This window comes from Heterodontus francisci, chromosome 40, assembly GCF_036365525.1.
Source record: "Heterodontus francisci isolate sHetFra1 chromosome 40, sHetFra1.hap1, whole genome shotgun sequence".
NCBI classification, from domain to species: domain Eukaryota; kingdom Metazoa; phylum Chordata; class Chondrichthyes; order Heterodontiformes; family Heterodontidae; genus Heterodontus; species Heterodontus francisci.
In genome coordinates this window covers 21,002,453-21,028,961 of record NC_090410.1, presented here as the reverse complement: position 1 = coordinate 21,028,961, position 26,509 = coordinate 21,002,453, and the positions used below count along the sequence as shown (strand labels likewise).

Below are 26,509 nucleotides of genomic sequence, written 5' to 3'. Positions count from 1 at the left end.
GATAGTGCAGAACTCGTAAAGAACATAGACAAGTTGGTGGAATGGGCGGACAAGCTGCAGATGAAGTTCAATGCGGAGAAATGTGAAGTGATTCATTTTGGTCAGAAGAACATTGAGAGACAATATAACATAAAGGGTACAACTCTAAAGGGGGTGCAGGAGCAAAGGGACCTGGGTGTTTATGTGCATAAGTCATTGAAGGTGGCAGGACAGGTTGAGAGAGCGATTAATAAAGCGTACAGTATCCTAGGCTTGGGATTGTTTTTCTTAGAGAAGAGAAGGCTGAGAGATGATATGATGGAGGAATTCAAAATCATCAAGAGTTTGGACAGTGTAGATAGGGCGAAGCTTCCCACTCGTGAAAGGGTTGAGAACGAGAGAGCACTGATTTGAAGTAATTGGCAAGAGAAGCAAATGCGAAATGAGGAGAAACTTTTTCATGCAGCAAGTGGTTAAGCTCTGCAGTGCGCTGCCTGAGTGTGTGGTGCAGGCAGGTTCAATCGAGGCATCCAAAAGGGAATTAGACTATTATCTGAAAAGGAAGAATGTGCAGGGTTACAGGGAGAAGGCGGAGGAATGGCACTAACTGATGTACTCATTCAGATAGCTGGTGCGGGCACGATGGGCCGAATGGCCGCCTCCGGTGTTGTCATGATTCTTTGATATCTGAGCTTTGCCCAATTATCTGAAAGTTCTTGCTGCATTATAATGCCTGGCAACCGGCGGTGTCGTGTGGAATTTGGGGCGGCCATTTTTAATACTGGTGCTTTTTATTTGCCAACAATGCAAGAAGCAATGAGCCTGAGTGCTGAAAGTAAAATATTAGTAATGCTAGTTATATTAAATCCCTGTCTTAAAGCCTTGTCATTGCTGGCTGCAGCACAGCACCTGTCCTTCACTGTTGTAAGCCTGTTCCCTATTCTGCTCAAAAGCTTGAGATTGATGAATTTAATTGCTGGATTCTAGTTTATACAAGTTGAATCCTCTAATGTAGAATCTAAGACATATCAACTTCCAGATTGGGCAGCAAATAGATCTGACTAGGAGTTATTCACAAAACTGTCCCCATAAAGGCACATCAAAGTATTGATTTTTTGAAGGGGTACGGTTCCATATGCACAGTCTAAATGAATATTATTAGACATGGGGGCATCACTTCTGTCTTCACCCATCATCTGCCTACACATTGCCAGCAGAAATTACTGGTCGGTGTTAAGCAGTAGCAATGTTATCTCTTCTCCGCTTTCTTTTGGGTGCTGCGGTCAGTTAGTGTCTCTACCACAGCCCCAGTTGCTAATGCAGCACAAATTCCTGACAAAAGTCAAGGGCCTTCCTGTCCTGTATGCTGAGGTGAACTAAATTTGGTTTATTTGGACTTTCAGAAGGCTTTCGACAAAGTCCAACATAAGAGATTAGCATGTAAAATTAAAGTGCATGGGATTGGGGGTAGTGTATTGCGATGGATAGAAAATTGGTTGGCGGACAGGAAACAAAGAGGAGGGATAAATGGGTCTTTTTCCGAATGGCAGGCAGTGACTAGTGGGGTACCGCAGGGATCGGTGCTAGGACCCCAGCTATTCACAATATATATTAATGATTTAGATGAGGGAACAAAATGTAATGTCTCCAAATTTGCAGATGACACAAAACTGGGTGGGAGGGCGAGTTGTGAGTAGGATGCAGAGAGGCTGCAGGGTGATTTGGACAAGTTGAGTGAGTGTGCTAATGCATGGCAGATGCAGTATAATGTGGATAAATGTGAGGTTATCCACTTGGTAACAAAAACAGGAAGGCAGATTATTAGCTGGCTATAAACAGAGAGGGGAATATGCAGCGAGACCTGGGTGTTCTCGTACACCAGTCGCTGAAGGTAAGCATGCAGGTCCAACAGGCGGTAAAAAAGGCAAATGGTATACAAAGAACAGCACAGGAACAGGCTATTCGGCCCTCCAAACCTGCGCCGATCTTGATGCCTGCCTAAACTAAAACCTTCTGCACTTTCGGGGACCGTATCCCTCTATTCCCATCCTATTCATGTATTTGTCAAGATGCCTCTTAAACGTCGCTATCGTACCTGCTTCCACCACCTCCCCTGGCAGCAAGTTCCAGGCACTCACCACCCTCTGTTTAAAAAAACTTGCCTCGCACATCCCCTCTAAACTTTGCCCCTCTCATCTTAAACCTATGTCCCCTAGTAACTGAATCTTCCACCCTGGGAAAAAGCTTCTGACTATCCACTCTGTCCATGCCACTCATAACTTTGTAAACCTCTATCATGTCGCCCCTCCACCTCCGTCGTTCCATTGAAAACAATCCGAGTTTATCCAACCTCTCCTCATAGCTAATGCCCTCCAGACCAGGCAACATCCTGGTAAACCTCTTCTGTACCCTCTCCAAAGCCTCCACGTCCTTCTGGTAGTGTGGCGACCAGAATTGCACGCAATATTTTAAGTGTGGCCTAACTAAAGTTCTGTACAGCTGCAACATGACTTGCCAATTTTTATACTCTATGCCCTGACCGATGAAGGCAAGCATGCCGTATGCCTTCTTGACGACCTTATCCACCTGCGTTGCCACTTTCAGTGACCTGTGGACCTGTACGCCCAGAGCTCTCTGGCTGTCAATACTCCTAAGGCTTCTGCCATTTACTGTATACCTCCCACCTGCAATAGACCTTCCAAAATGCATTACCTCACATTTGTCCGGATTAAACTCCATCTGCCACTTCTCCGCCCAAGTCTCCAAACGATCTATTTCCTGCTGTATCCTCTGACAATCCTCATCACTATCCGAAACTCCACCAACCTTTGTGTCGTCCGCAAACTTACTAATCAGACCAGCTACATTTACCTCCAAATCATTTATATATACTACAAACAGCAAAGGTCCCAGCACAGATCCCTGCGGAACACCACTAGTCACATCCCTCCATTCAGAAAAGCACCCATCCACTGTTACCCTCTGTCTTCTATGACTGAGCCAGTTCTGTATCCATCTTGCCAGCTCACCTCTGATCCCACGTGACTTCACCTTTTGTACCAGTCTGCCATGATGGACCTTGTCAAATGCTTTACTGAAGTCCATATAGATAACATCCACTGCCCTTCCTTCATCAATCATCTTTGTCACTTCCTCAAAAAACTCAATCAAATTAGTGAGACACGACCTCCCCTTCACAAAACCATGCTGCCTCTCGCTAATAAGTTCGTTTGTTTCCTAATGGGAGTAGATCCTGTCCAGAAGAATCCTCTCTAATATTTTCCCTACCACTGACGTAAGGCTCACCGGCCTATAATTTCCTGGATTGTCCTTGCTACCCTTCTTAAACAAAGGAACAACATTGGCTATTCTCCAGTCCTCTGGGACCTCACCTGCAGCCAATGAGGATGCAAAGATTTCTGTCAAGGCACCAGCAATTGTAGGCCTTCATAAGCGAAAGGATTCGAGAACAGGAGCAGGGATGGCTTGCTGCAGTTATACAGGGCCTTGGTGAGGCCACACCTGGATAATTGTGCAGTTTTGGTCTCTTTATCTGAGGAAGGATGTTCTTGCTTTAGAGGGAGTGCAGTAAAGGTTTACCAGACTGATTCCTGGGATGGCGGGACTGACGTATGAGGAGAGATTGAGTCAGTTCGGATTATATTCGCTGGAGTTCCGAACAGTGGAGCACACATCTTCAGCACTGTTGCTGGAATATTGTCAGGGCCCATAGACTTTGCAGTATCCAGTGCCTTCAATCGTTTCTGGATATCACGCAGAGTGAATCGAATTGGCTGAAGTCTGGTATCTGTGATGCTGGGGACTTCCGGAGGAGGCCGAAATGGAGCATCCACTCGGCACTGCTGGCTGAAGATTGTTGCAAATACTACAGCCTTATCTTTCGCACTGATGTGGTGGGCTCCCCCACCATTGAGGATGGGGATATCTGTGGAGCCACCTCCTGCAGTTAGTTGTTTAATTGTCCACCACCATTCACGGCTGGATGTGCACAGTTCCCACAGATTGGAGGGTAGCAATGTAACCCCACTATTTTAAAAAGGAGAGAGGAAGCAGGGAATGTTTGACCAGACAGCCTGACGTCGGTAGCGGAGAAAATTCTCGAGTCCATTATCAAAGATTTTATAGCAGAGCACTTAGAGAACAGTGGTAGAATCGGGCAGAGTCAGAATGGATTTATGAAAGGGAAATCATGCTTGACAAATCGACTAGAATTCTTCGAGGATGTAACTAGTAGAGCTGATGAGGGGGAGCCAGCGGATGTGGTTTATTTGAACTTTCAGAAGGCTTTCGACAAAGTCTCACATAAGAGAATAGCATGTAAAATTAAAGCGCATGGGACTGGGGGTAGTGTATTGCAATGGATAGAAAATTAGCTGGCAGACAGGAAACAAAGAGTAGGGATAAATGGGTCTTTTACTGAATGGCAGGCAGTGACTAGTGGGGAACTGCAGGGATCAGTGCTAGGACCCCAGCTATTCACAATATACATTGGGTGGCGCAGTGGTTAGCACCGCAGCCTCACCGCTCCAGCAACCCGGGTTCAATTCTGGGTACTGCCTGTGTAGAGGTTGCAATTTCTCCCTGTGTCTGCGTGGGTTTCCTCTGGGTGCTCTGGTTTCCTCCCACATGCCAAAGACTTGCAGGTTGATAGGTAAATTGGTCATTATAAATTGCCCCTAGTATAGGTAGGTGGTAGGGAAATACAGGGACAGGTGGGGATGTGGTAGGAATATGGAATTAGTGTAGGATTAGTATAAAATGTGTGGTTGATGGTCGGCATAGACTCGGTGGGCCGAAGGGCCTGTTTCAGTGCTGTATCTCTAAATAAAATATAAAAAAAAGATGAGGGAACTAAATGTAACACCTCCAAATTTGTAGATGGCACAAAACTGGGTGGGAGGGCGAGTTGTGAGGAGGATGCAGAGAGGCTTCAGGGTGATTTGGACAAGTTGAGTGAGTGGGCTAATGCATGGCAGATGCAGTATAATGTGGATAAATGTGAAGTTATCCACTTTGGTAGCAAAAACAGGAAGGCAGATTATCTGAAAAGGCTATAAACTGAGACAGGGGAATATGCAGTGAGACCTGGGTGTTCTTGTACACCAGTCGCTGAAGGTAAGCATGCAGGTCCAACAGGCGGTAAAAAAGGCAAATGGTATGTTGGCCTTCATAGAGAGAGGATTCGAGTACAGGAGCAGGGATGTCTTGCTGCAATTATACAGGGCCACACCTGGAATATTGTGTGCAGTTCCTTATCTGAGGAAGGATGTTCTTGCTATAGAGGGACTGCAGCGAAGGTTTACCAGACTGATTCCTGGGATGGCGGGACTGACGTATGAGGAGAGATTGAGTCGGTTCGGATTATATTCGCTGGAGTTCAGAACAGTGAGGGGGGATCTCATAGAAACCTGTAAAATTCTAACAGGACTTCACAGGGTAGATGCAGGAAGGATGTTCCCGATGGTGGGGGAGTCCAGAACCAGGGGTCATAGTCTAAGGATACCGGGTAAACCTTTCAGGACTGAGATGAGGAGAAATTTCTTCACCCAGAGAGTGGTGAGCCTGTGGAATTTGCTAGCACAGAAAGCAGTTGTGGCCAAAACATTGTATGTTTTCAAGAAGCAGTTAGATAGAGCTCTTGGGTCTAAAGGGATCAAAGGGTATGGGGCGAAAGCTGGAACAGGCTACTGAGTTGGATAAATAATCAGCTATGATCATAATGAATGGCGGAGTAGGCTCGATGGGCCAAATGGCCTACTCCTATTTTCTATAAATGTTGACACTTTTACTTACTTAATTGCCATCTTTACAGTCGAAGATCAGAAAATGATTATTTTAGATTGCAGTTTAATTTGGGAGAGTTCTCTGGAGGAAATTTTTGTCTTATCAGCTAGTTTAATACTTTAAAATGCCACGCTTCAGTTTTGCTATTTGAAGAGTTGTGTACTTCTGAATGTTGACTTGTTATTCCCTGCAGGATGGCAGCAACTTTCCCACTCAAAGTCCAGCAGCAGTTCAAAAACCTGCAAGATGTGAGTAGCTAATTTAACCACGATTTTCAAATCTTCCAAGATCCAATTAATATATAGTGGTTATGGTGTTGTCTTCAATCCAGTTTTCAATAAAGATCAAAGAATGCAGTATAGTTATGCTGCGTTTATACATTCTGTTGAATAAATTCCTATGATTGGCAGCATAGTGATAAATTCATCAATTTCATGTTCCTAATGGGAAGCCATGCTCCAAGGGGACAAGTTGGAGAAAGGGCTGCAATCTCCCTTCTTAGGCAGTCCTTTAGGACTGAGGATGACTTGCTTCCACTTTACCACATGTGGGGCACGGTGTTGAAAGAAGTGTTCAATAGGTAAGTTACTTGGGGGTCTGTGAGCCCCTTCCACTGCCTGAACTTGACTTACACGTGCTCCCGTCAAAATCTCACAAGATGCTCAGTACTTGCCCAAATGCACCTACTCCACTTTGAGCAGTGAAGGGACAAGGACTCCTCCCATGAGTCAGTGGGTATGTTGGATTTCTTCAGGGATGCCTTGAGAACACCCTTAAAGTGTTCCTCTGACCTCCTGGGAGTCTTTTGCCGTGGCTAAGCTCAAAGTAGAGTAGTTGCTTCGGGAGAATGATGTCAGGCGTGCAAGTGACGCTGGTCATCACTGAGATAGGGTCTGTGGTAATAAGGATTATGGCTTGCATGTAATCATGTAGTAGGTGAAGGATGGTGACAAATTTCTGAGGGCTACTATACTACAGTGCCAATTCTTCAACATAACTTTGTACTGGGAGTGCAGATTACTGAATTTAACCTTCTATGGCCTGGATTTCACTTGTGACTATGAGCATTGAAGGAAATACTGCTAATCTTGCCAGACTGACACATGCATCCCGAACTTAGGCCCATCCCCTAAGTCATAGAGCACTGAAACAGGCCCTTCGGCCCACCGAGTCTGTGCCAACCATCAACCACCCATTTATACTAATCCCACTGTGCAGTGTGTTAACTTATGCATAAAGCCTCTATTGCCAATTTAAATGACTGGTTTAATTTTTTAAATATATGGAAGTTAATCTCGTAGTTATTTAGATACGAGCTTGCTAAGCAATTCGGACCAAGTAGATCTCGAAAGAGGGAGTCACCTTATGAATTTTTATTACATTTCTTTATTTAGTGAATTCATAATCAGAAATCCATTGTCAATTAGGTTGATTTCCTCTCCTGAATGCAACAATTTCAATAATTACAGTTCTCAGGGCATTAAAGGGAGGCGTGGTATCGTGGTATTACCACTAGACTAGTAACCCAGAGACCCAGGGTATTGTTCTGGGGACATGGGTTCAAATCCCACCACAGCAGAAGGTGGAATTTGAATTTAATTAATAAATCTGGAATTAAAAGCTAGTCTAATGATGGCCATGAAACCATTGTCAATTGTTGTAAAAACTCATCTGGTTCACTAATGCCCTTTAGGGAAGGAAATCTGCTCTCCTTACCTGGTCTGGCCTACATGTGATTCCAGACCCACAGCATGTGGTTGACTCTGACATGCCCTCTGAAATGGCCAGCAAGCCACTCAGTTGCATCTAACCGCTATGAAGTCAATAAAAAAAGAATGAAAGCGGATGGACCTAGGCACCGGAAACGACAACGGTGAACCCAGGCCTGTCGACCCTGCAAAGTCCTCCTTACTAACATTTGGGTACTTGTGCCAAAGTTGGGAGAGCTGTCCCACAGACTATTCAAGCAACAGCCTGACATAGTCATACTCACAGAATCATACCTGACAATGTCCCAGACACTGCTATCACCATCCACAGATATGTCCTGTCCCACCGGCAGGACAGACCCATCAGAGGTGGCGGCACTGTGGTATACAGTCAGGAGGGACTTGCCCTGGGAGTCCTCAACATTGACTCCGGACCAGTTCAAGTCTCGTGGCATCAGGTCAAACATGGGCAAGGAAACCTCCTGCTGATTACCATCTACCACGCTCCCTCAGCTGATGAGTCATTACTCCTCCATGTTGAACACCACTTGGAGGAAGCACTGAGGGTGACAGGAGCACAGAATGTACTCTGGGTGGGGGACTTCAATTTCGCACCACTACTGACCGAGTTGGCTGAGTCCTAAACGACATAGCTGCTAGACTGAGTATGTGGCAGGTGGTGAGGGAGCCAACAAGAGGGAAAAACATACTTAACCTCGTCCTCACCAATCTGCCTGCTGCAGATGCATCTGTCCATGACAGTATTGGGAAGAGTGACCACCGCACAGTCCTTGTGGAGACAAAGTCCCACCTTCATATTGAGGATACCCTCAATCATGTTGTGTGGCACTACCACCGTGCCACATGGGATAGATTTCAAACAGATCTAGCAATGCAAAACTGGACATCCATGAGGCGCTGTCGTCCATCATTGGCATCAGCAAAATTGTACTCAACCACAATCTGTAACCTCATGGCCCAGCATATCACCCACTCTACCATTGCCATCAAGCCAGGAGACCAACCCTGATTCAATGAAGAGTGCAGGAGGGCATGCCAGGAGCAGAACCAGGCATATCTCAATGAGGTGTCAACCTGGTGAAGCTACAACACAACAACCTGTGTGCCAAGCTGCATTAGCAGCATGTGATAGACAAAGCTAAGCGATCCCATAACCAACGGATCAGATCTAAGCTCTGCAGTTATAGAAACATAGAAAATATGAGCAGGAGTAGGCCATTTGGCCCTTCGAGCCTGCTCCGCCATTCATTAGGAACATGGCTGATCATCCAACTCAGTAACCTGTTCCCGCTTTTGCCCCATACCCTTTGATCCCTTTAGACCCAAGAGCTCTATCTAACTGCTTCTTGAAAACATACAATGTTTTGGCCACAACTGCTTTCTGTGCTAGCAAATTCCACAGGCTCACCACTCTCTGGGTGAAGAAATTTCTCCTCATCTCAGTCCTGAAAGGTTTACCCGGTATCCTTAGACTGGTTCTGGACTCCCCCACCATCGGGAACATCCTTCCTGCATCTACCCTGTGAAGTCCTGTTAGATTTTTACAGGTTTCTATGAGATCCCCCCTCACTGTTCTGAACTCCAGCGAATATAATCCGGACCGACTCAATCTCTCCTCATACGTCAGTCCCGCCATCCCAGGAATCAGTCTGGTAAACCTTCGCTGCAGTCCCTCTATAGCAAGAACATCCTTCCTCAGATAAGGAACTGCACACAATATTCCAGGTGTGGCCCTGTATAATTGCAGCAAGACATCCCTGCTCCTGTACTCAAATCCTCTCTCTATGAAGGCCAACATACCATTTGCCTTTTTTACCGCCTGTTGGACCTGCATGCTTACCTTCAGCGACTGGTGTACAAGAACACCCAGGTCTCACTGCATATTCCCCTGTCTCAGTTTATAGCCTTTTCAGATAATCTGCCTTCCTGTTTTTGCTACCAAAGTGGATAACTTCACATTTATCCACATTATACTGCATCTGCCATGCATTAGCCCACTCACTCAACTTGTCCAAATCACCCTGAAGCCTCTCTGCATCCTCCTCACAACTCGCCCTCCCACCCAGTTTTGTGCCATCTACAAATTTGGAGGTGTTACATTTAGTTCCCTCATCTTTTTTTTTATATTTTGTTTAGAGATACAGCACTGAAACAGGCCCTTCGGCCCACTGAGTCTATGCCGACCATCAACCACACATTTTATACTAATCCTACACTAATTCCATATTCCTACCACATCCCCACCTGTCCCTGTATTTCCCTACCACCTACCTATACTAGGGGCAATTTATAATGACCAATTTACCTATCAACCTTGCAAGTCTTTGGCATGTGGGAGGAAACCAGAGCACCCAGAGGAAACCCACGCAGACACAGGGAGAAATTGCAACCTCTACACAGGCAGTACCCAGAATTGAACCCGGGTTGCTGGAGCTGTGAGGCTGCGGTGCTAACCACTGCGCCACCCAATGTATATTGTGAATAGCTGGGGTCCTAGCACTGATCCCTGCAGTTCCCCACTAGTCACTGCCTGCCATTCAGGAAAAGACCCATTTATCCCTACTCTTTGTTTCCTGTCTGCCAGCTAATTTTCTATCCATTGCAATACACTACCCCCAGTCCCATGCGCTTTAATTTTACATGCTATTCTCTTATGTGAGACTTTGTCGAAAGCCTTCTGAAAGTCCAAATAAACCACATCCGCTGGCTCCCCCTCATCAGCTCTACTAGTTACATCCTCGAAGAATTCTAGTCGATTTGTCAAGCATGATTTCCCTTTCATAAATCCATTCTGACTCTGCCCGTTTCTATCACTGTTCTCTAAGTGCTCTGCTATAAAATCTTTGATAATGGACTCTAGAATTTTCTCCGCTACCGACGTCAGGCTGTCTGGTCAAAAATTCCCTGCTTCCTCTCTCCTTTTTAAATAGTGGGGTTACATTGCTACCCTCCAATCTGTGGGAACTGTGCACATCCAGCCGTGAATGGTGGTGGACAATTAAACAACTAACTGCAGGAGGTGGCTCCACAGATATCCCCATCCTCAATGGTGGGGGAGCCCACCATATCGGTGCGAAAGATAAGGCTGTAGTATTTGCAACAATCTTCAGCCAGCAGTGCCGAGTGGATGCTCCATTTCGGCCTCCTCCTGAAGTCCCCAGCATCACAGATACCAGACTTCAGCCAATTCGATTCACTCTGCGTGATATCCAGAAACGATTGAAGGCACTGGATACTGCAAAGTCTATGGGCCCTGACAATATTCCAGCAACAGTGCTGAAGATGTGTGCTCCAGAACTTGCCGCGCCCCTAGCCAAGCTGTTCCAGTACAGCTACAACACTGGCATCTACCCGGCAATGTGGAAAATTGCCCAGGTATGTCCTGTACACACAAAGCAGGACATGTCCAACCCGGCCATTTACCACCCCATCAGCCTATTCTCAATCATCAGTAAAGTGATGGTAGGTGTCATCAACAATGCCATCAAGCGACACTTACTTAGCAATAACCTGCTCAGTGACGCTCAGTTTTTGTTCCACCAGGGCCACTCAGCTCCTGACCTCATTACAGCCTTGATTCAAACATGGACACAAGAGCTGAACTCTAGGTGAGGTGAGTTGAGAGTGACTGCTCCTGACATCAAGGAGCCCCAGCAAAACTTAAGTCAATGGAATCGGGGGGAAACTCTCCGCTAGTTGGAGTCATACCTAGCACAAAGGAAGATGGTTGTGGTTGTTGGAGGTCAATCATCTGAGCTCCAGGACATCACTGCAGGAGTTCCTCAGGGTAGTTTCCTAAGCCCAACCATCTTCAGCTGCTTCATCAATGATCTTCCTTCAATCATAAGGTCAGAAGTGGGGATGTTCGCTAATGATTGCACAATGTTCACTATTCGTGACTCCTCAGATACTGAAGCTGTCCGTGTAGAAATGCAGCAAGACCTGGACAATATCCAGGCTTGGGCTGATATTTGGCAAGTAGCATTAGCGCCACACAAGTGCCAGGCATTGATTATCTCAAACAAGAGAGAATCTAACCATCTCCGCTTGACATTCAATGGAATTACCATTGCTGAATCCCCCACTATCAACATCCTAGGGGCTACCATTGACCAGAAACTGAACTGGAGTAGCCATATAAATACACAATGGGCCAAGTGGCCTCTTTCTGTGCCTTAAACTTTCTATGATTCTAAGAGCAGGTCAGAGGCTCGGAATCCTGCGGCTGGTAACTCACCTCCTGACTCTCCAAAGCCTATCCTCCATCTACAAGGCACAAGTCAGGAGTGTGATGGAATACTCTCCACTTGCCTGGATGGGTGCAGTTCCAGCAACACTCAAGAAGCTCAACACCATCCAGGACAAAGCAGCCCGCTTGATTGGCACCCCATCTACAAACATTCACTCCCTCTACCACTGACACAGTGGCAGCAGTATGTACCATCTACAAGATGCATTGCAGCAACACACCAAGGCTCCTCAGACAGCACCTTCCAAACCCGTGACCTCTACCACCTAGAAAGACAAGGGCAGCAAATGCATGGGAACAACAAGTTCCCCTCCAAGTCACACACCATCATGACTTGGAACTATATTGCCGTTCCTTCACTGTTGCTTGGTCAAAATCCTGGAACTCCCTTCCTAACTGCATTGTGGATGTACCTACCTCCCATGGACTGCAGCGTTTCAAGAAGGCAGCTCACCTCCACCTTCTCGAGGGCAATTAGGGATGGGCACCAAATGCTGGCCGAGCCAGCAACGCCCACATCCCATGAATGAATTTAAAAAAACACTCTCTAATATCTCCATTTTTAAGTTAAACTAGAGAGCAATTGGTGGCAGATCATTCCACTGTGTGGGAAAATCTCGACTCAATCCTGTCTCCTTCTGATCTCCACATGCGCATACTGTCTTGGCTGAGATCAGCACAGCTGGTAATAAATCCTGAGAACTCTGGCCTGTGTTATGTAGCTGCCTGCTACCTTTACTAAACCATCAAGGGGAAACAGTCTGTGTTATGACAGATGTATGTTAACTGTGGGCTGATTTTTAGCTGTTCTTTCCTTTTTATTTGCTTATGACCCTCTTTTTCTATAGTACTGTCAAAACAGCAAATGCTAAAATTTAAATACAACTTCAGTCAGTGTGTTACATTTATTGTGACCATACCTTACTTTCTTTCCCCTTTTTCATTTGACAGTCATGGATATCTTGCTCAAGCCTGAGGAGCTTTTTAGGAATAATTATGTAAATTATGATTTTTTTATTTCTGTTGAACCTGATTTTGAGAAGTTAATAACATTCCTGTACAGTAATGCAAGTTCATTGCAGATTACTACTGATTTCACGTTCTATCCAGTTTCATGGAACCTACTCTGTAGACCAGCATTTGATCTGAGCTGAGCTAATCCAGCTCTGGCACTATCCTATAACTGTTTTAAGAAAAATGTAAGAAATCCTAATAAAGGATCAAGTCCAAAGCATTAACCAAACTTTCCCACCTGATATTGATTTTACTTGCTGTGTACATCGGGCATATTTTAAATTAAAATTTGTATCACACATGCAATTTGAAGGAGATGTATTTCTTAATCGAACTTTATTATCAAATACAAGAATATATTTATGTGAATCCTGCTATCCTACACTGCAGTAATTTTGCACAGGGCAGGTTGCATGTTCCACTGCCATTTGGTAAGCAACACATAATTCAATGAAAGATAAAGGATACATAGGAGATCCTATCATTATCTGACAAAAGAAAAGACAGTTTAAAGTTTCAGGATTAGGCTCTAACATTTATTTTTTGCTTTACTGATGTTGCTGTGTATTTGTAACATTGTCTATTGTTTCCAGCATTTATAGATTTATCCCTTTATCTCTATATGGTTAATGTGATGTTCCAGGCTCACTAACAGCATGTATCACTCCATTTGACACGAGGTAGAAATGTGATGTGGCTTTTGTTGATCATGGAATACAGTCCCTACAGAAACATCAGTTATCATTTAACAAAACACAAGACTGTAAGAAAAATAAATGTTTCTTTGTTTTTATCATTTTATCTCTCTCTCTCTTCCCCTCCGCCCCCCGCCCCCCCAACCCCTTACAGGCAAGTTACAAGTCTACACAATTATATGCAGAAGAGAAATCTTTTAGAGAAGTTAATGTATCGGAGTCACAGTCATTCTTTGATGGAACTATAAACCATAGAGGTGAAGAGATGGGTCAAAGTGTCGAGAAAGTGGACAGTGGAAGTGAATGGAGTGTCGAGTCAGTGAGTTCAAGTGCTGAGATGTCTCTTGCGTTGACAGGGGTGAAAGGTACAGCACCAAATAATGGAAGAAGCCAAATGTGTAAAAAGTCAGCCTCTGTGATGGACCTGGTGCAAGCAGGTAAGATTTATCCTGAGAGGTGTTCTATTGCAAATTAGTAGTTTATACACTCGACATGATCCTGCAAATAAATGTCACTTGTTAGTAAAATGATTAATTTCCATCTCTTTTTCACCTTTTTACTACATGTACATTAAGTAAATATTTAACCTCATTTATTTTACTCATTTTCGATCAGAAGAACAAGCATCATCTTCATTCGTAGCAACGTCTCAACCCAGCGTGCATAATATGCATGTAAATGAGGGGACAGCACAGAGACACTCACTGTGTGGCAAAATGGACATACTTGCTGCAGCCCTTAGCAAAGAGATACCCAAGAGCAAACCTAGGTCCTACATGCATCCAACTGCAAGTTTCAGAGCTAAAATGACACGTAGTGCATCAATGGGAGAGAACTTGCATCTGAAAACCTTAGGACAGTTGAGCGGTATAAGTTTACCCAATTCCAGAGCAGTGTCTACTGTAGACTTAACAGAGTCAGTGAAAGGCTCCACTCCAAGTGAAGATGGTCCAACTGAAAATTTTAAAGGAAAGAAGCCACCAAAACAGATATTACAGAACGAATCTTTGTCTTATGGAAACCATCAGGCTAGAGCTAACTTAACCCTGAACCTTTCTAAAATACACACAGACAGACTGCTGATGCCTCCTCCAATAGCTAATGGTGTTGCTGTTTCAAAGGTCAAACAAAAACTGCGTGCTGGTCAAGATTCCACACGACTAGCTACCTTAGCAGTCACACCCATACAACCAGTGTGTTCAGCTGCAAAAGATCAAACAATTTGTGAAGACCTTGAGAAAAATGGGAGCAGCCCAAACATGGACTCCTTGACAATCCTAAAGAAAGATACTTGGAATTCAGAGCAGTGCAACAGTTCTCAAGATGTCATGGAGCACACGTTGGAAGAATTTCAGTCATGGGACTCCATTACTTTACTAGCACAGCATGACCCTGTCAGTCCCAGCAGGGATGGAGTGAGCAGTAATTCCATAATTATCCCAGAAGGAAATGGTCTTCCCATGGATGTTCCTAAATCATCCAGAGAAAGTCTGGAGATTGAAGAGCAACCCACCAATGAAGCAGGTACAATAATTTCTAATGGTAAAATACTGCGGATGCTGAAAATATGAAATAAAAACAAAGTGCAGGAAATACTTAGCAGGTCTGACAGCTTCTGTGGAGAGAGAAGCAGAGTTAACTTTTCAGGTCTGTGACCTTTCATAATTTCTAATATGTATTTAACTTTCATTGCATCTCTGGCCCCAATATTTTCCTTTTTCAAGACGGGTAGTAAAAATATAGGATTAATCTTTGCAGTTCTGTCAAAATAAAGTGTGTTTTATTCTTTGCAAATTTGATTAGGAAAATTTTTTTGTGCTGCTTTTAAAATCTGGCTTGTCCAGACAGCTCAGGTGTGTGCTTTTGCTGGGTGCAGTAGGACAGGGCTTTGACCTTCCTTTCTTCCACAGTCTACTCAGCAGCCAAAAAAGGTTCTTCTGTATAACCTTAAGACACTTGAATGTTGTAGCGCATGCTTCACACAAGTTGTGGCTGTTCTCATGCTTATCTGTAATTATAAAAAATGTTCACCAAAGTTGTGTAAGTGAATAATATGGCCAGATGAAGAATGAATACCTTCAGTATTTTTAGTAATGAAAACTAGAATCATTTTCAAAATCTTTGTAATTCCTTCCCATAGAATTGGAGGAAAATCTTCATGGTGAGAAGGGTTAATTCCCATCTGTTTTCAAGTTAAATTTATAAACAGGTCAATTTAACATCTGGAAATGAAATCAGCTGCAAAATCAAAGCTCAGCTCATGCATCCAGTGCAGGGGTAGTCACTAACATTTTTGGTCGAGGTCCATCCCAACCAGCATTTGATTGCAGGCTACTCTCAGACACACCAGAAGGCTACTGTTCTTTTAACACCATGTATGCCATATACATCTACACAAATTGAAACACAGCAGATATAAAATCACATTGGGAAAATAGTTTATGTGGTGCACTGATGTTTTTCCTGGTGTGCTTTCACTTGTATAACTTTGAAATACTGTAACTGAGTGATTATAGAATCAGAAAAATCTATCATGTTGAAACAATATGATGCATTTTATGGATGCTTGTAATTAGAGTACTAATTTGATGAAATAGTGAAAGCTTGCTTGTTTTATTTCCTCTCTCCCCCACTCAGATAATGTATGTAGAAGTTGAATATAAATCAGAGGAAATGAGCTATATAACATTTTACTAGATCGGAGTTCTGGTTCCAAGTGCTGGCAGTCATCCATTACCTCACCCAATTAACCATTCTTCATGTATTAACCTAGACATTAAATGTCTGACATCACAACTATGCATGATCTGTCCTCAACTGAAATTTATTCACCCAATAGTGACCAGAAACAGGAATCCTGGCCGGTTAATTCCACCGCCCTAGCTTAATGGTCATTTGTAGCAATCCAACTACTGAGTGACTTCTGATCTGTAAATTGCATGTGCTGTCTTGATGTTCTGCACCACTTGATCCACTGGTGAGTTAAGGACTCATGGGAATTTATACTTGAATTTTCTCCTCAATTAGTCCTCTATTCTTGCAGATCTTATAGTCAGTGTTGAGAACTGTGAGTATGTCGTAACAGAACTTCAGAACACTTTGCAGAAGGCCTTACAGCTGTACAGTAAGGTAAGGTGCACATTGATTAACTTTATCAATATTTTAATTCAACTCCTCTCCATTTTAAACTGCTTTGTTTTCTTCACTATAGTATATTTGACTGAGTACACAGAAAACTGACCTACTTGAGTACTGACCTGCTTTGTTACCCCTACCTGCCAACCTTCACTGGGTGTCTCTCCCAATAGTTTCACAAGACAAGTGGGACTCATAATCACAAGCAGTGGCTGAGGTGACCAGCATCGGTGCATTTAAGGGGAAGCTAGATAAACACATGAGGGAAAAAGGGAATAGAAGGTTATTTGATGATGAAGAGTTGGAATGTAGGAACAGGAGTAGGCCATTCAAGTTGCCCCGCCATTCAGTGTGATCATGGCTGATCATCCACTTCAATGCCTTTTTCCCACACTATCCTCATCTCCTTATGTCATTTATATTTAGAAATCTGTCAATCTCTGCTTTAAACATAATGACTGAGCTTCCACAGCCCTCTTGGGTAGAGAATTCCAAAGAGGCTCATGTGGAATATAAACACCGGCTGTTGGGTTAAATGGCCTGTTACTTTGTTGTAAATACAGTGCAAGACCCTGCTGTGAGCATCAGAGTGAGCCTGTATACAATATTGTAATAGGTTTCAAGGGACTACTGTAGCACTTGAAATTGCTACATATTAGCAGAAACATGGATATTTCCTTTTCCATTGAATAGTGGTTTCACTACCTAGAAATAAAACAAGTTCATTACAAGTGAATAATTTCTTAATTGAATTGTAGAAGTCCCTTTATTTTACAAATTAATATCTGCCTAAAGTTGCATTAGGTAACTTTTCAATCGCCTTTTCAGGAGGGGAAGGAGGTAGACTGGAATTTATTACACCTTGTGTTCATCTGCTGGGTATTTATTTATGAGCTGTCGAAAGATCAACTTATAAAAGAATGTTGTTTATCACGGCGCAGTGGTTAGCAGCGCAGCCTCACAGCTCCAGCGACCCGTGTTCGATTCTGGATACTGCCTGTGCGTAGTTTGCAAGTTCTCCCTGTGACCGCGTGGGTTTCTGCCGGGTGCTCCGGTTTCCTCCCACAGCCAAAGACTTGCAGGTTGATAGGTAAATTGGTGATTGTAAATTGCTCCTAGTGTAGGTAGGTGGTAAGGGAATTGAGGGGATGTGGTAGGAATATGGGATTAATGTAGGATTAGTATAAATGGGTGGTTGATGGTCGGCACAGACTCGGTGAGCCGAAGGGCCTGTTTCAGTGCTGTATCTCTAAATAAATAAATAAAAGGATGGAGGATAGACAAACACCAGTTCCTGACATTCGTCCCAATAGCTCAAAATGCTGCTGAGGTTGTGAGGTATTTTTGGTCGATTAATCATTGTGATGTTGCTTCTGGTTCAAGTTGTCCCTAAAATGTATGTATTTGTACAGTATTTGCACTACTGTACCTTGGTCCTTTTATCCTTTAGACAGTATCCTCACTCGCCAAACCCACAATTACCTCCACCTAGAAGAGGAGCAGCAGGCGCATCGGAACACCACCACCTCCATGTTGCCCTCCAAGTCTCTCTCCATCCTATTTGGACATATAACAGCATTCTTTCATCATCACTAGTTCAAAATCCTGGAATTAACTGTGGGAGTAAGTACTCCACTAGAACTGCAGCAGTTCAAGAAGGCAGCTCACCACCACCTTCTTGATGGCAACTAGGGATGGGCAATAATTGCTGCCCTTACCAGCAATGCCCACACTCCCAGTTTTTTTTTTTAAAAAAGGAAACAATCATTATTTTAAGTGGTTATTAAAATCAAAAATAATTTAAAACTGATTAGTCTGGCCATCCAGCACCTAAGCACCTATTTTTTGGCAAATGTGGTGCATCTAAATTTAATGTAATCCATTGGCAACAGGCAACTAAAGAGACTTGATTGTACATGAGGTGCATCACTTTTTAGAAACTGTGAGTGAGGAGGAAACCCAGCAATCCTTGTACATCTGTTCACGTGCACCCCTCAGTCACCTCGGTGCATAGGGAGGGACACAGTCCAGACCATCCAGGTTTGAATGACCGCATTAGTTTATATTCTAACTTGCTAGTATATAACTTTGAAGTTGGCAAATGTCAATATTCTTGGATCAAAGAATATATTAATAGAATATATTAATTAATATTAATATATTAAAATATTACACAGAGGGTGGTGAGTGCCTGGAACTTGCTGCCAGAGGAGGTGGTGGAAGCAGATACGATAGCGATGTTTAAGAGACATCTTGACAAATACATGAATAGGAAGGGAATAGAGGGATATGGGCCCCAGAAGTGCAGAAGGTGTTAGTTTAGGCAGGCATCAAGATCGGCGCAGGCTTGGAGGGCTGAATGGCCTGTTCCTGTGCTGTACTGTTCTTTGTTCTTCTTTGTTCAAATTAACAGAGACTAGAAAGAAACCATATTTCAGGTCTCTATATTCTGTTCCCAATTGACTACGTTAAATTTAGATGTGCCACATTTGCCTAAAATAAGTGCTGGATGCCAGAGGAAATGGGTGGGGTGCTAAATGAGTACTTTGCATCAGTATTCACCAAGGAGAAGGACTTGGTGGATGTTGAGCCTAGGGAAGGGAGTGCAGATAGTCTCAGTCATCTCATTATCAAAAAGGAGGTGGTGTTGGGTGTCTTGCAAAGCATTAAGGTAGATAAGTCCCCAGGGCCTGATGGGATCTACCCTAGAATACTGAGGGAGGCAAGGGAAGAAATTACTGGGGCCTTGACAGGAATCTTTGCATCCTTATTGGCTACAGGTGAGGTCCCAGAGGACTGGAGAATAGCCAATGTTGTTCCTTTGTTTAAGAAGGGTGGTAAGGATAATCCAGGAAATTATAGGCCGGTGAGCCTTACGTCAGTGGTAGGGAAACTATTAGAGAGGATTCTTCGGGACAGGATTTACTCCCATTTGGAAACAAATGAATTTATTAGCGAGAGACAGCATGGTTTTGTGAAGGGGAGGTCGTGTCTTACTAATTTGATTGAGTTTTTTGAGGAAGTGACGAAGATGATTGATGAGGGAAGGGCGGTGGATGTCGTCTATATGGACTTTAGTAAAGCCTTTGACAAGTTCCCGCATGGCAGACTGGTGCAAAAGGTGAAGTCACAAGGGATCAGAGGTGAGCTGGCAAGATGGATACAGAACTGGCTCAGTCACAGAAGACCGAGGGTAACAGTGGATGGGTGTTTTTCTGAATGGAGGGATGTGACTAGTGGTGTTCTGCAGGGATCAGTGCTGTGACCTTTGCTGTTTCTACTATATATAAATAATTTGGAAGAAAATGTAGCTGGTCTGATTAGTAAGTTTGCGGAGTTGCGGATAATGATGAGGATTGTCAGAGGATACAGCAGGATATAGATCGGTTGGAGACTTGGGCAGAGAAATGGCAGATGGAGTTTAATCCGGACAAATGTGAAGTAATGCATTTTGGAAGGTCTAATGCAGGTGGGAGGTATACAGTAAATGGCAGAACCCTTAGGAGTATTGACAGGCAGAGAGATCTGGGCATACAGGTCCACAGGTCACTGAAAGTGGCAATGCAGGTGGATAAGGTAGTCAAGAAGGCATACGGCATGCTTGCCTTCATCGGTCGGGGCATAGAGTATAAAAATTGGCAAGTCATGTTGCAGCTGTACAGAACCTTAAGTTAGGCCACACTTAGAATATTGCGTGCAATTCTGGTCGCCACACTACCAGAAGGATGTGGAGGCTTTGGAGAGGGTACAGAGGAGGTTTACCAGGATGTTGCCTGGTCTGGAGGGCATTAGCTATGAGGAGAGGTTGGAAAAACTCGGATTGTTTTCACTGGAACGACGGAGTTGGAGGGGCGACATGATCGAGGTTTGCAAATTTATGAGCGGCATGGACAGAGTGGATAGGCAGAAGCTTTTTCCCAGGATGGAAGAGTCAGTTACAAGGGCACATAGGTTTAAGGTGAGAGGGGCAAAGTTTAGAGGGGATGTGCGAGGCAAGTTTTTTACACAGAGGGTGGTGAGTGCCTGGAACTTGCTGCCAGGGGAGGTGGTGGAAGCAGATACGATAGCGACGTTTAAGAGACATCTTGACAAATATATGAATAGGAAGGGAATAGAGGGATATGGGCCCCGGAAGTGCCGAAGGTGTTAGTTTAGGCAGGCATCAAGATCGGCGCAGGCTTGGAGGGCCGAATGGCCTGTTCCTGTGCTGTACTGTTCTTTGTTCTTTGATGGCCAGACTGATCAGTAGACTGTTCGACTAATAACAGGCTGTCTGGCTCTCTACCTTTGTTGTCCATGTTCATTCGGCATTTTTGCTGGGAGTGCATCACTTTTTAGAAACTGAGAGTGAGGAGGAAACCCAGCAATGCTAGTGCATCTGTTCAAGTGCACGCCTCAGTCGCCTTGGTGCATAGGGAGGGACACAGCCAGATCATCTGGGTTTGACAGGATGGGTAGTAAAATAAATAAACTCTGGTATTGAAATATTCATGTGTAATCATTGTTCTGAGTTCTTTTCTGTCCCTATTCTTGGGATACAAAAACTATCAGCTGTTTCTTGCCTTTGATTACTACTGTGGAATGCTCATGCATGGGCATTACTTGAAGACCAGATTTAGCTGAGCTGTGATACCTTCCTCACACAGTTGAACAATCAGCTGTCTGAAGGATCTGGCTCACACACTAACAACTCACTACGAGATGACAGCTTCTGCCTAAGGAACTGTATCTCGGGAGGAAGGGAAGTACGTTTTTAAAAAGTCATGCTCCAATCCAGTCTTTCTTTACAGGTGGCATCCAGTGAAGATGCACCGGAGGTGAAGTCCCAGATGACAGCCATCCTGTGTGATGCATTTTCCTCTGTGAGGAAGCATTTGAACTCTGTCGAGTGTTTGCCAAATTCAGCTTCTCTGGTAAACCAGTTGCCGTTTGCTTCAGAATCTCTAGAGAATGGCAAGGCAGCGGCTCTGCTCGAGCACTATTCAGAACTGTTGATAAAAATGATGGCACAGAAACTACAATTACGACACTGAAATGATGCTTTTGAGGAGCCAGAAAAAGGATATCAAAATTGGTCTTTGTCTTAGGGAATTGTACAGCATTCTAATAAGTGTATTTTATGTAGTTTCTGTAGTGAGGGTGCCATAATCAACATGTCTTATTAGAATTACAGTCAACAGTTTTTTTTAAGCCAGGAAATCTTTCCAAATTTTTACCTTTTGGTCAGAATTGTTCCGATCCCTTCATTGTCCGAGAAGCTTAAGCACTGACAACTAGCAGAAAATGACTTGTATTGACTTTAGGTAATTGAAGAACCGACCCCATAATCATACAAAACTATTTAAATTTCCACCAACACCTCCTATGAGAAATAAGAGCCCAGCAAATGACTTCAGTTTTTAAAAATTAGTTGCACTTTTTAATAGTGCATTTTCCCTTCCAAAAGTGTGTTTTTGTTTTAAAAGATATGCAGCCACCACAGAAAGATAATATATTTTTTGTGAAACAATCCCAAACCTCTTAACAAAGTAGCTGCACCTAGAAAAGTACAGCTGGTTATCATTACTTAGTCTGGTTTCAAAAGGAAGTCCACTCCTGTAATTCAAACCATTTATTTTTTTTTTAAACCTGAATTATCTAATATAAATTGAGCAACAAACAGAAAAGTTGGAATTCAAAACTTTAAAAAAAATTGAATGGTCAGATGATTTGAACTAAGCAATTTTAAATTAATAGTAGATTGCAATAATGAGATCTAAAAAGAGTCTTCACAGCCCACATACAGTGCATGGGTCAGCTGGCTGCACCTGAACAGTCACAGTAATACACTATTTCAGTATATCCACAGCAACTTTTCATGATCATCTGAATTTAATTTAAAAGATTTATGCATTTTAATTTTGATGTCTCAAGCAGAGAATTTTTAGTTTTTGCTCAGTACTTTTCCTCTGACCTCATGGCGCAAGGAATGATAGGCTCAATTTTTCAGAGCTGGTTTGATACTATAAAGAAGCTAACTATGTGATGTCTTAAATTTTGTGAGAAGTGTACAATAATCCTTCAGGGCTTGATCCCTATTGCAAAAGGGGCTGTTTTTCCAAATTGGGGTTTCAGATATGCACCTATTTTCAAAAAAAAAGCTTGAATTTTTAAAAATACTATATGATGCACATGGATGTTTTTGTTTTCATTCTGCTGTACAAATACCTGTATAAAGTTAGGATTTGCAATGCAATAATGTATTACAGTAAGTGCACATTGTGTTGAATATTGCAGAACTTTATTATGTCCCCTCCTTTTTTTGTATGTATATTGTGAGTTTTTCTTAAACCTCTTGCCTTAAATCTTTTGAAATAAACTTTTTGTTTATGATCATTGAGTTCTGACAACTGCTTCTAGAGAATGAAGACTACTGGTCAGGTAGTGGTAGTTTGCAAGTGAAAAGCCAGACATTTTAATATAATCAGGAATGAAACAAAGATTGCTGAGAATTGATATTTCCAACTGTCTGTGAACAAATTGGCCATCTTAAGCTAATCATGCAAAGGCAAGAATCTTGAGTTTCACATCAGTAGAACCCTATTCCACAATTGCAGGAGCTTCTTTTGAAGTATGTTTACTGTGCTGGCATTAGTCCCTGTACTTTGCTGTCACAGTCCGCAAGTGTCAAATTTCAGCCCTCTCCAGGAGCAGCACGTGCATGTGGACTGGAGGTAGAGCTTCCCCCAAAGTTGGAGTGGTTACTGCTCACCACCTGTACACGCACTCCCCGAACACAGCTGTGCTGGTGATAACCTATAAAATTACTAACTGCAGCCCTTTGCATGGTGGCCAGATAAAAATAATGGCCCGGATTTTACTGTGGTGCTGACTACGAAGCTGTCAACGTTCACCGTCATTACTCCACTGAACTGACTGCAATTTCTGGAATCTGCACATGCGCAGAATTACAAGAAATTTAGAAGTTTCTGTCAGTGATTCTGCGCCTCTGCAGAGTAGCGCTCTTGAATGCAATCCTTAAGCAATCAGTGAATTGACAAATTTCCACTTCCACGCTGTTGGTCTCACTGTAAAGAGATCTGAGGAATTTCCCAGGCACTATGACAGTGAGAGCAACTACAGAAAGAAAAGCTTTTCCCCCGCCTGCCCCAGTTTGTAGTTATGAGCCGGCAGCAGGATGAATAAGCCTCTGCAAATGGAGCTAGAGCGGGACTGTGGTCAGGTTGTTTGGAGGTAAGGACCATTGGCTTGCTTTGGAGCAGATAAAATCTTAAGCTTTAATTATTTTTTGTACATGCATCAAAGAATCTTGAGTTCAGATGTAATTAATTTACAGAGTGATTCCTGACATCGCAGCCGGCCACTGACATCAGGCTACACCAAGGTGCGCAGACAGCCTCCTGCTCTCTGCGCATGTGCTGCCTTCTGACTTGCCAGGACTGGTTAGCGCATGCGCCGATGACGTCATCGCGTGATGTGTGCATCTTTGGGCAACACGCCTGGTCAGCCTCTGCACGTGCGCTTTACGTGTACAGCAAAGCAACGCCAACAGAAATTCACGCATGCTTCAAGCTCCGCTCCTCCCCCTCCAGCCACTCCGCTGCCCCCACCCCCCCCCCCCCACCTCACTGCTCTCTCCGGCCGCTCCGCTGTCCCCCTCGCGGTGCTCTCTGGCCGCTCAGCTCTTTCGGCTGCTCCGCTCCCCCTCCGGCCCGCTCCGCTCCACTCCGTCCCCAGCCTGCTCGCTCTCTCTCTCCCTCCTGCCATTTGCGTGCTTAGGTTGCCTTCGTGTGATTATTTGAGCAGCGCCATCTTTAGTCCTGGCAGCTGCCTGAAGTCGCAGACTGTGACGTTTTAGTGGCACATGTGCCCCTGCAGCGCCACCTAGGGGTAGTGTCAGCAAACGCAGCCATTAATTTATTATGATGCCTCTAAAATAGTGACATGAAATCCAAGCAGGGGAAACTAAACTTTCCAGAAAGCTACACAGCAGAGTAATATCATTTTTGAGGCCAAATTTTAAAAGGAAGGCTATTTATTAATCTGAGGATGTGTTACAATTATTGAATAGTACAGCATAAAAGGAGGCCATTTGGCCCATCAAGTCTACCAGCTCTTCCATAGAACAATCCAGTTAGTTCCACTCCCCCTCTCTTCCCCATAACCTACTTTTTTTTCTGCTTCAAGTATTTATCCAATTTCTTTTTGAATGTGACTACTGAATCTGTATCCACCACCCTATCAGCCAGTGCATTCTATATCCTAGCCAATTGTGTAAAGATATTTTTCCTTATGTCACTTCTGATTCTTTTGCCAATTGCCTTAAATCTGTACCCCCTGGTTAACAATCCTTCAGCTATTGGAAACTGTTTTTCTCTATTTATTCTGTCAAAACCCTTCATGATTCTAAATGCCTCTATCAAATTTCCTGGCCTGAGGAAAACAACTCCTGCTGTTCTAGTCCATCCATAGAACTGTAATCTCGGGAACCGTTCTCTTATGTACCTTCTCCAAAGCCTTCTCATCCTTCCCAAAGTGTGGTGCCCCGAACTAAATGCAGTTCTCCAGCTGGGGCCGAACTAGTCTTTTATATAGCTTTAGCATAACTTCCTGGCTTTTGTACTTTATATGTCTCTATTTCTAAAACCCTGGATCACTTATGTTTATTAACTGCTGTTATCCTGTGCTGCAACCTTCAGAGATTTGTATACAAGCACCCACAAATTGTACCATTTAGAATGCATTATCTCTGCTCATTCTTCCTGCCAAGATATATCACATTATTTTTCTGCATTGAATTTATCTGCCATGTCATAGTCATACAGCACTAAAACAGGCCCTTCGGCCCACCGAGTTTGTGCCAACCAACAACCACCCATTTATACTAATCCTACATTAATCCCATATTCCCTACTACATCCCCACCATTCTCTTACCACCTACCTACACTAGGAGCAATTTACAATGGCCAATTTATCTATCAACCTGCAAGTCTTTGGCTGTGGGGGGAAACTGGAGCACTTGGCAGAAACCCACACGGTCACAGGGAGAACTTGCAAACTCCACACAGGCAGTACCCAGAACCGAACCCGGGTCGCTGGAGCTGTGCGGCTGTGCTGCTAACCACTGCGCCACTGTCCACCCATTCTACCTGCCTATGTCCTCTTAAAGTCAATTACTATCTTCCTCACTGTTTACTGCACTTCCAAGTGTCTGCAAATTTTGCAATTGTGCCCTGTACTCTTAAGCCCAAGTCATTGTCTATCAAAAGTAGCAATGGTCCTAGTACTGAACCCTGGGGAACACATCTGTTACCTACCTTGTTTGAAAAACAGCCAAACTTACACTTTGTATCCCATGGACTTCAAGTTTGCTAACAAGCCCAGTGTGATAAACCGAAATTCTCAAACTGCCTTGGCAGAATTCTAGTAACATGGTCTCTGCAATACCCCCAGCTCTTTTTTGTAAAAGGAGTTTGACAAAGTACCACTCAATATTGTTTATAATTTACGACTCAAATAAATTTTTAAATCCTTATTCTCAAAAGATTCTTGCACATTTAGTGTAGCACAGATTTATTAAATATGTGCAGATGTAATGGTATTGAAACATAAGATCATAAGAAGTAGGAGCAGGAGTAGGCCGTCCGGCCCCTCGAGCCTGCTCCGCCATTCAATAAGATTATGGCTGAACTTAAAAGGAAATGCAAACAGACCTAATGACTTATGATATGGGAGCTTGTGTTATAGAACATAGAACAGTACAGCACACTATAGGCCCTTCGGCCCACGATGTTGTGCCGAACCTTTAACCTACTCTAAGATCTAAGTAACTACCTACCCTTCATTCTACTATCATCCATGTACCTAGCCAAGTGTCGCTTAAATGCCCCTAATGTATCT

The 26,509-nt window shown here is 43.6% G+C and overlaps 1 protein-coding gene across 3 annotated transcripts in view; it reads left to right on the top strand.

The window, feature by feature from the left end:
* LOC137353138 (mitogen-activated protein kinase-binding protein 1-like) overlaps positions 1 to 22,979 on the top strand; it is a 186,656-nt gene extending 163,677 nt beyond the window's left edge. For 2 of the 3 annotated variants that reach the window (XM_068019174.1, XM_068019171.1), the window contains exons 27-31: positions 5,978 to 6,032; positions 13,627 to 13,909; positions 14,088 to 14,996; positions 16,516 to 16,601; positions 21,398 to 22,979. In XM_068019174.1, coding sequence (XP_067875275.1) covers positions 5,978 to 6,032; positions 13,627 to 13,909; positions 14,088 to 14,996; positions 16,516 to 16,601; positions 21,398 to 21,640 — 1,576 coding nt within the window. In that variant the 3' untranslated portion in view covers positions 21,641 to 22,979. The remainder of the gene's footprint in view (positions 1 to 5,977; positions 6,033 to 13,626; positions 13,910 to 14,087; positions 14,997 to 16,515; positions 16,602 to 21,397) is intronic. The other variant, XM_068019172.1, reaches the window with a different exon arrangement.
* The last annotated feature ends 3,530 nt before the right edge of the window (positions 22,980 to 26,509 follow it).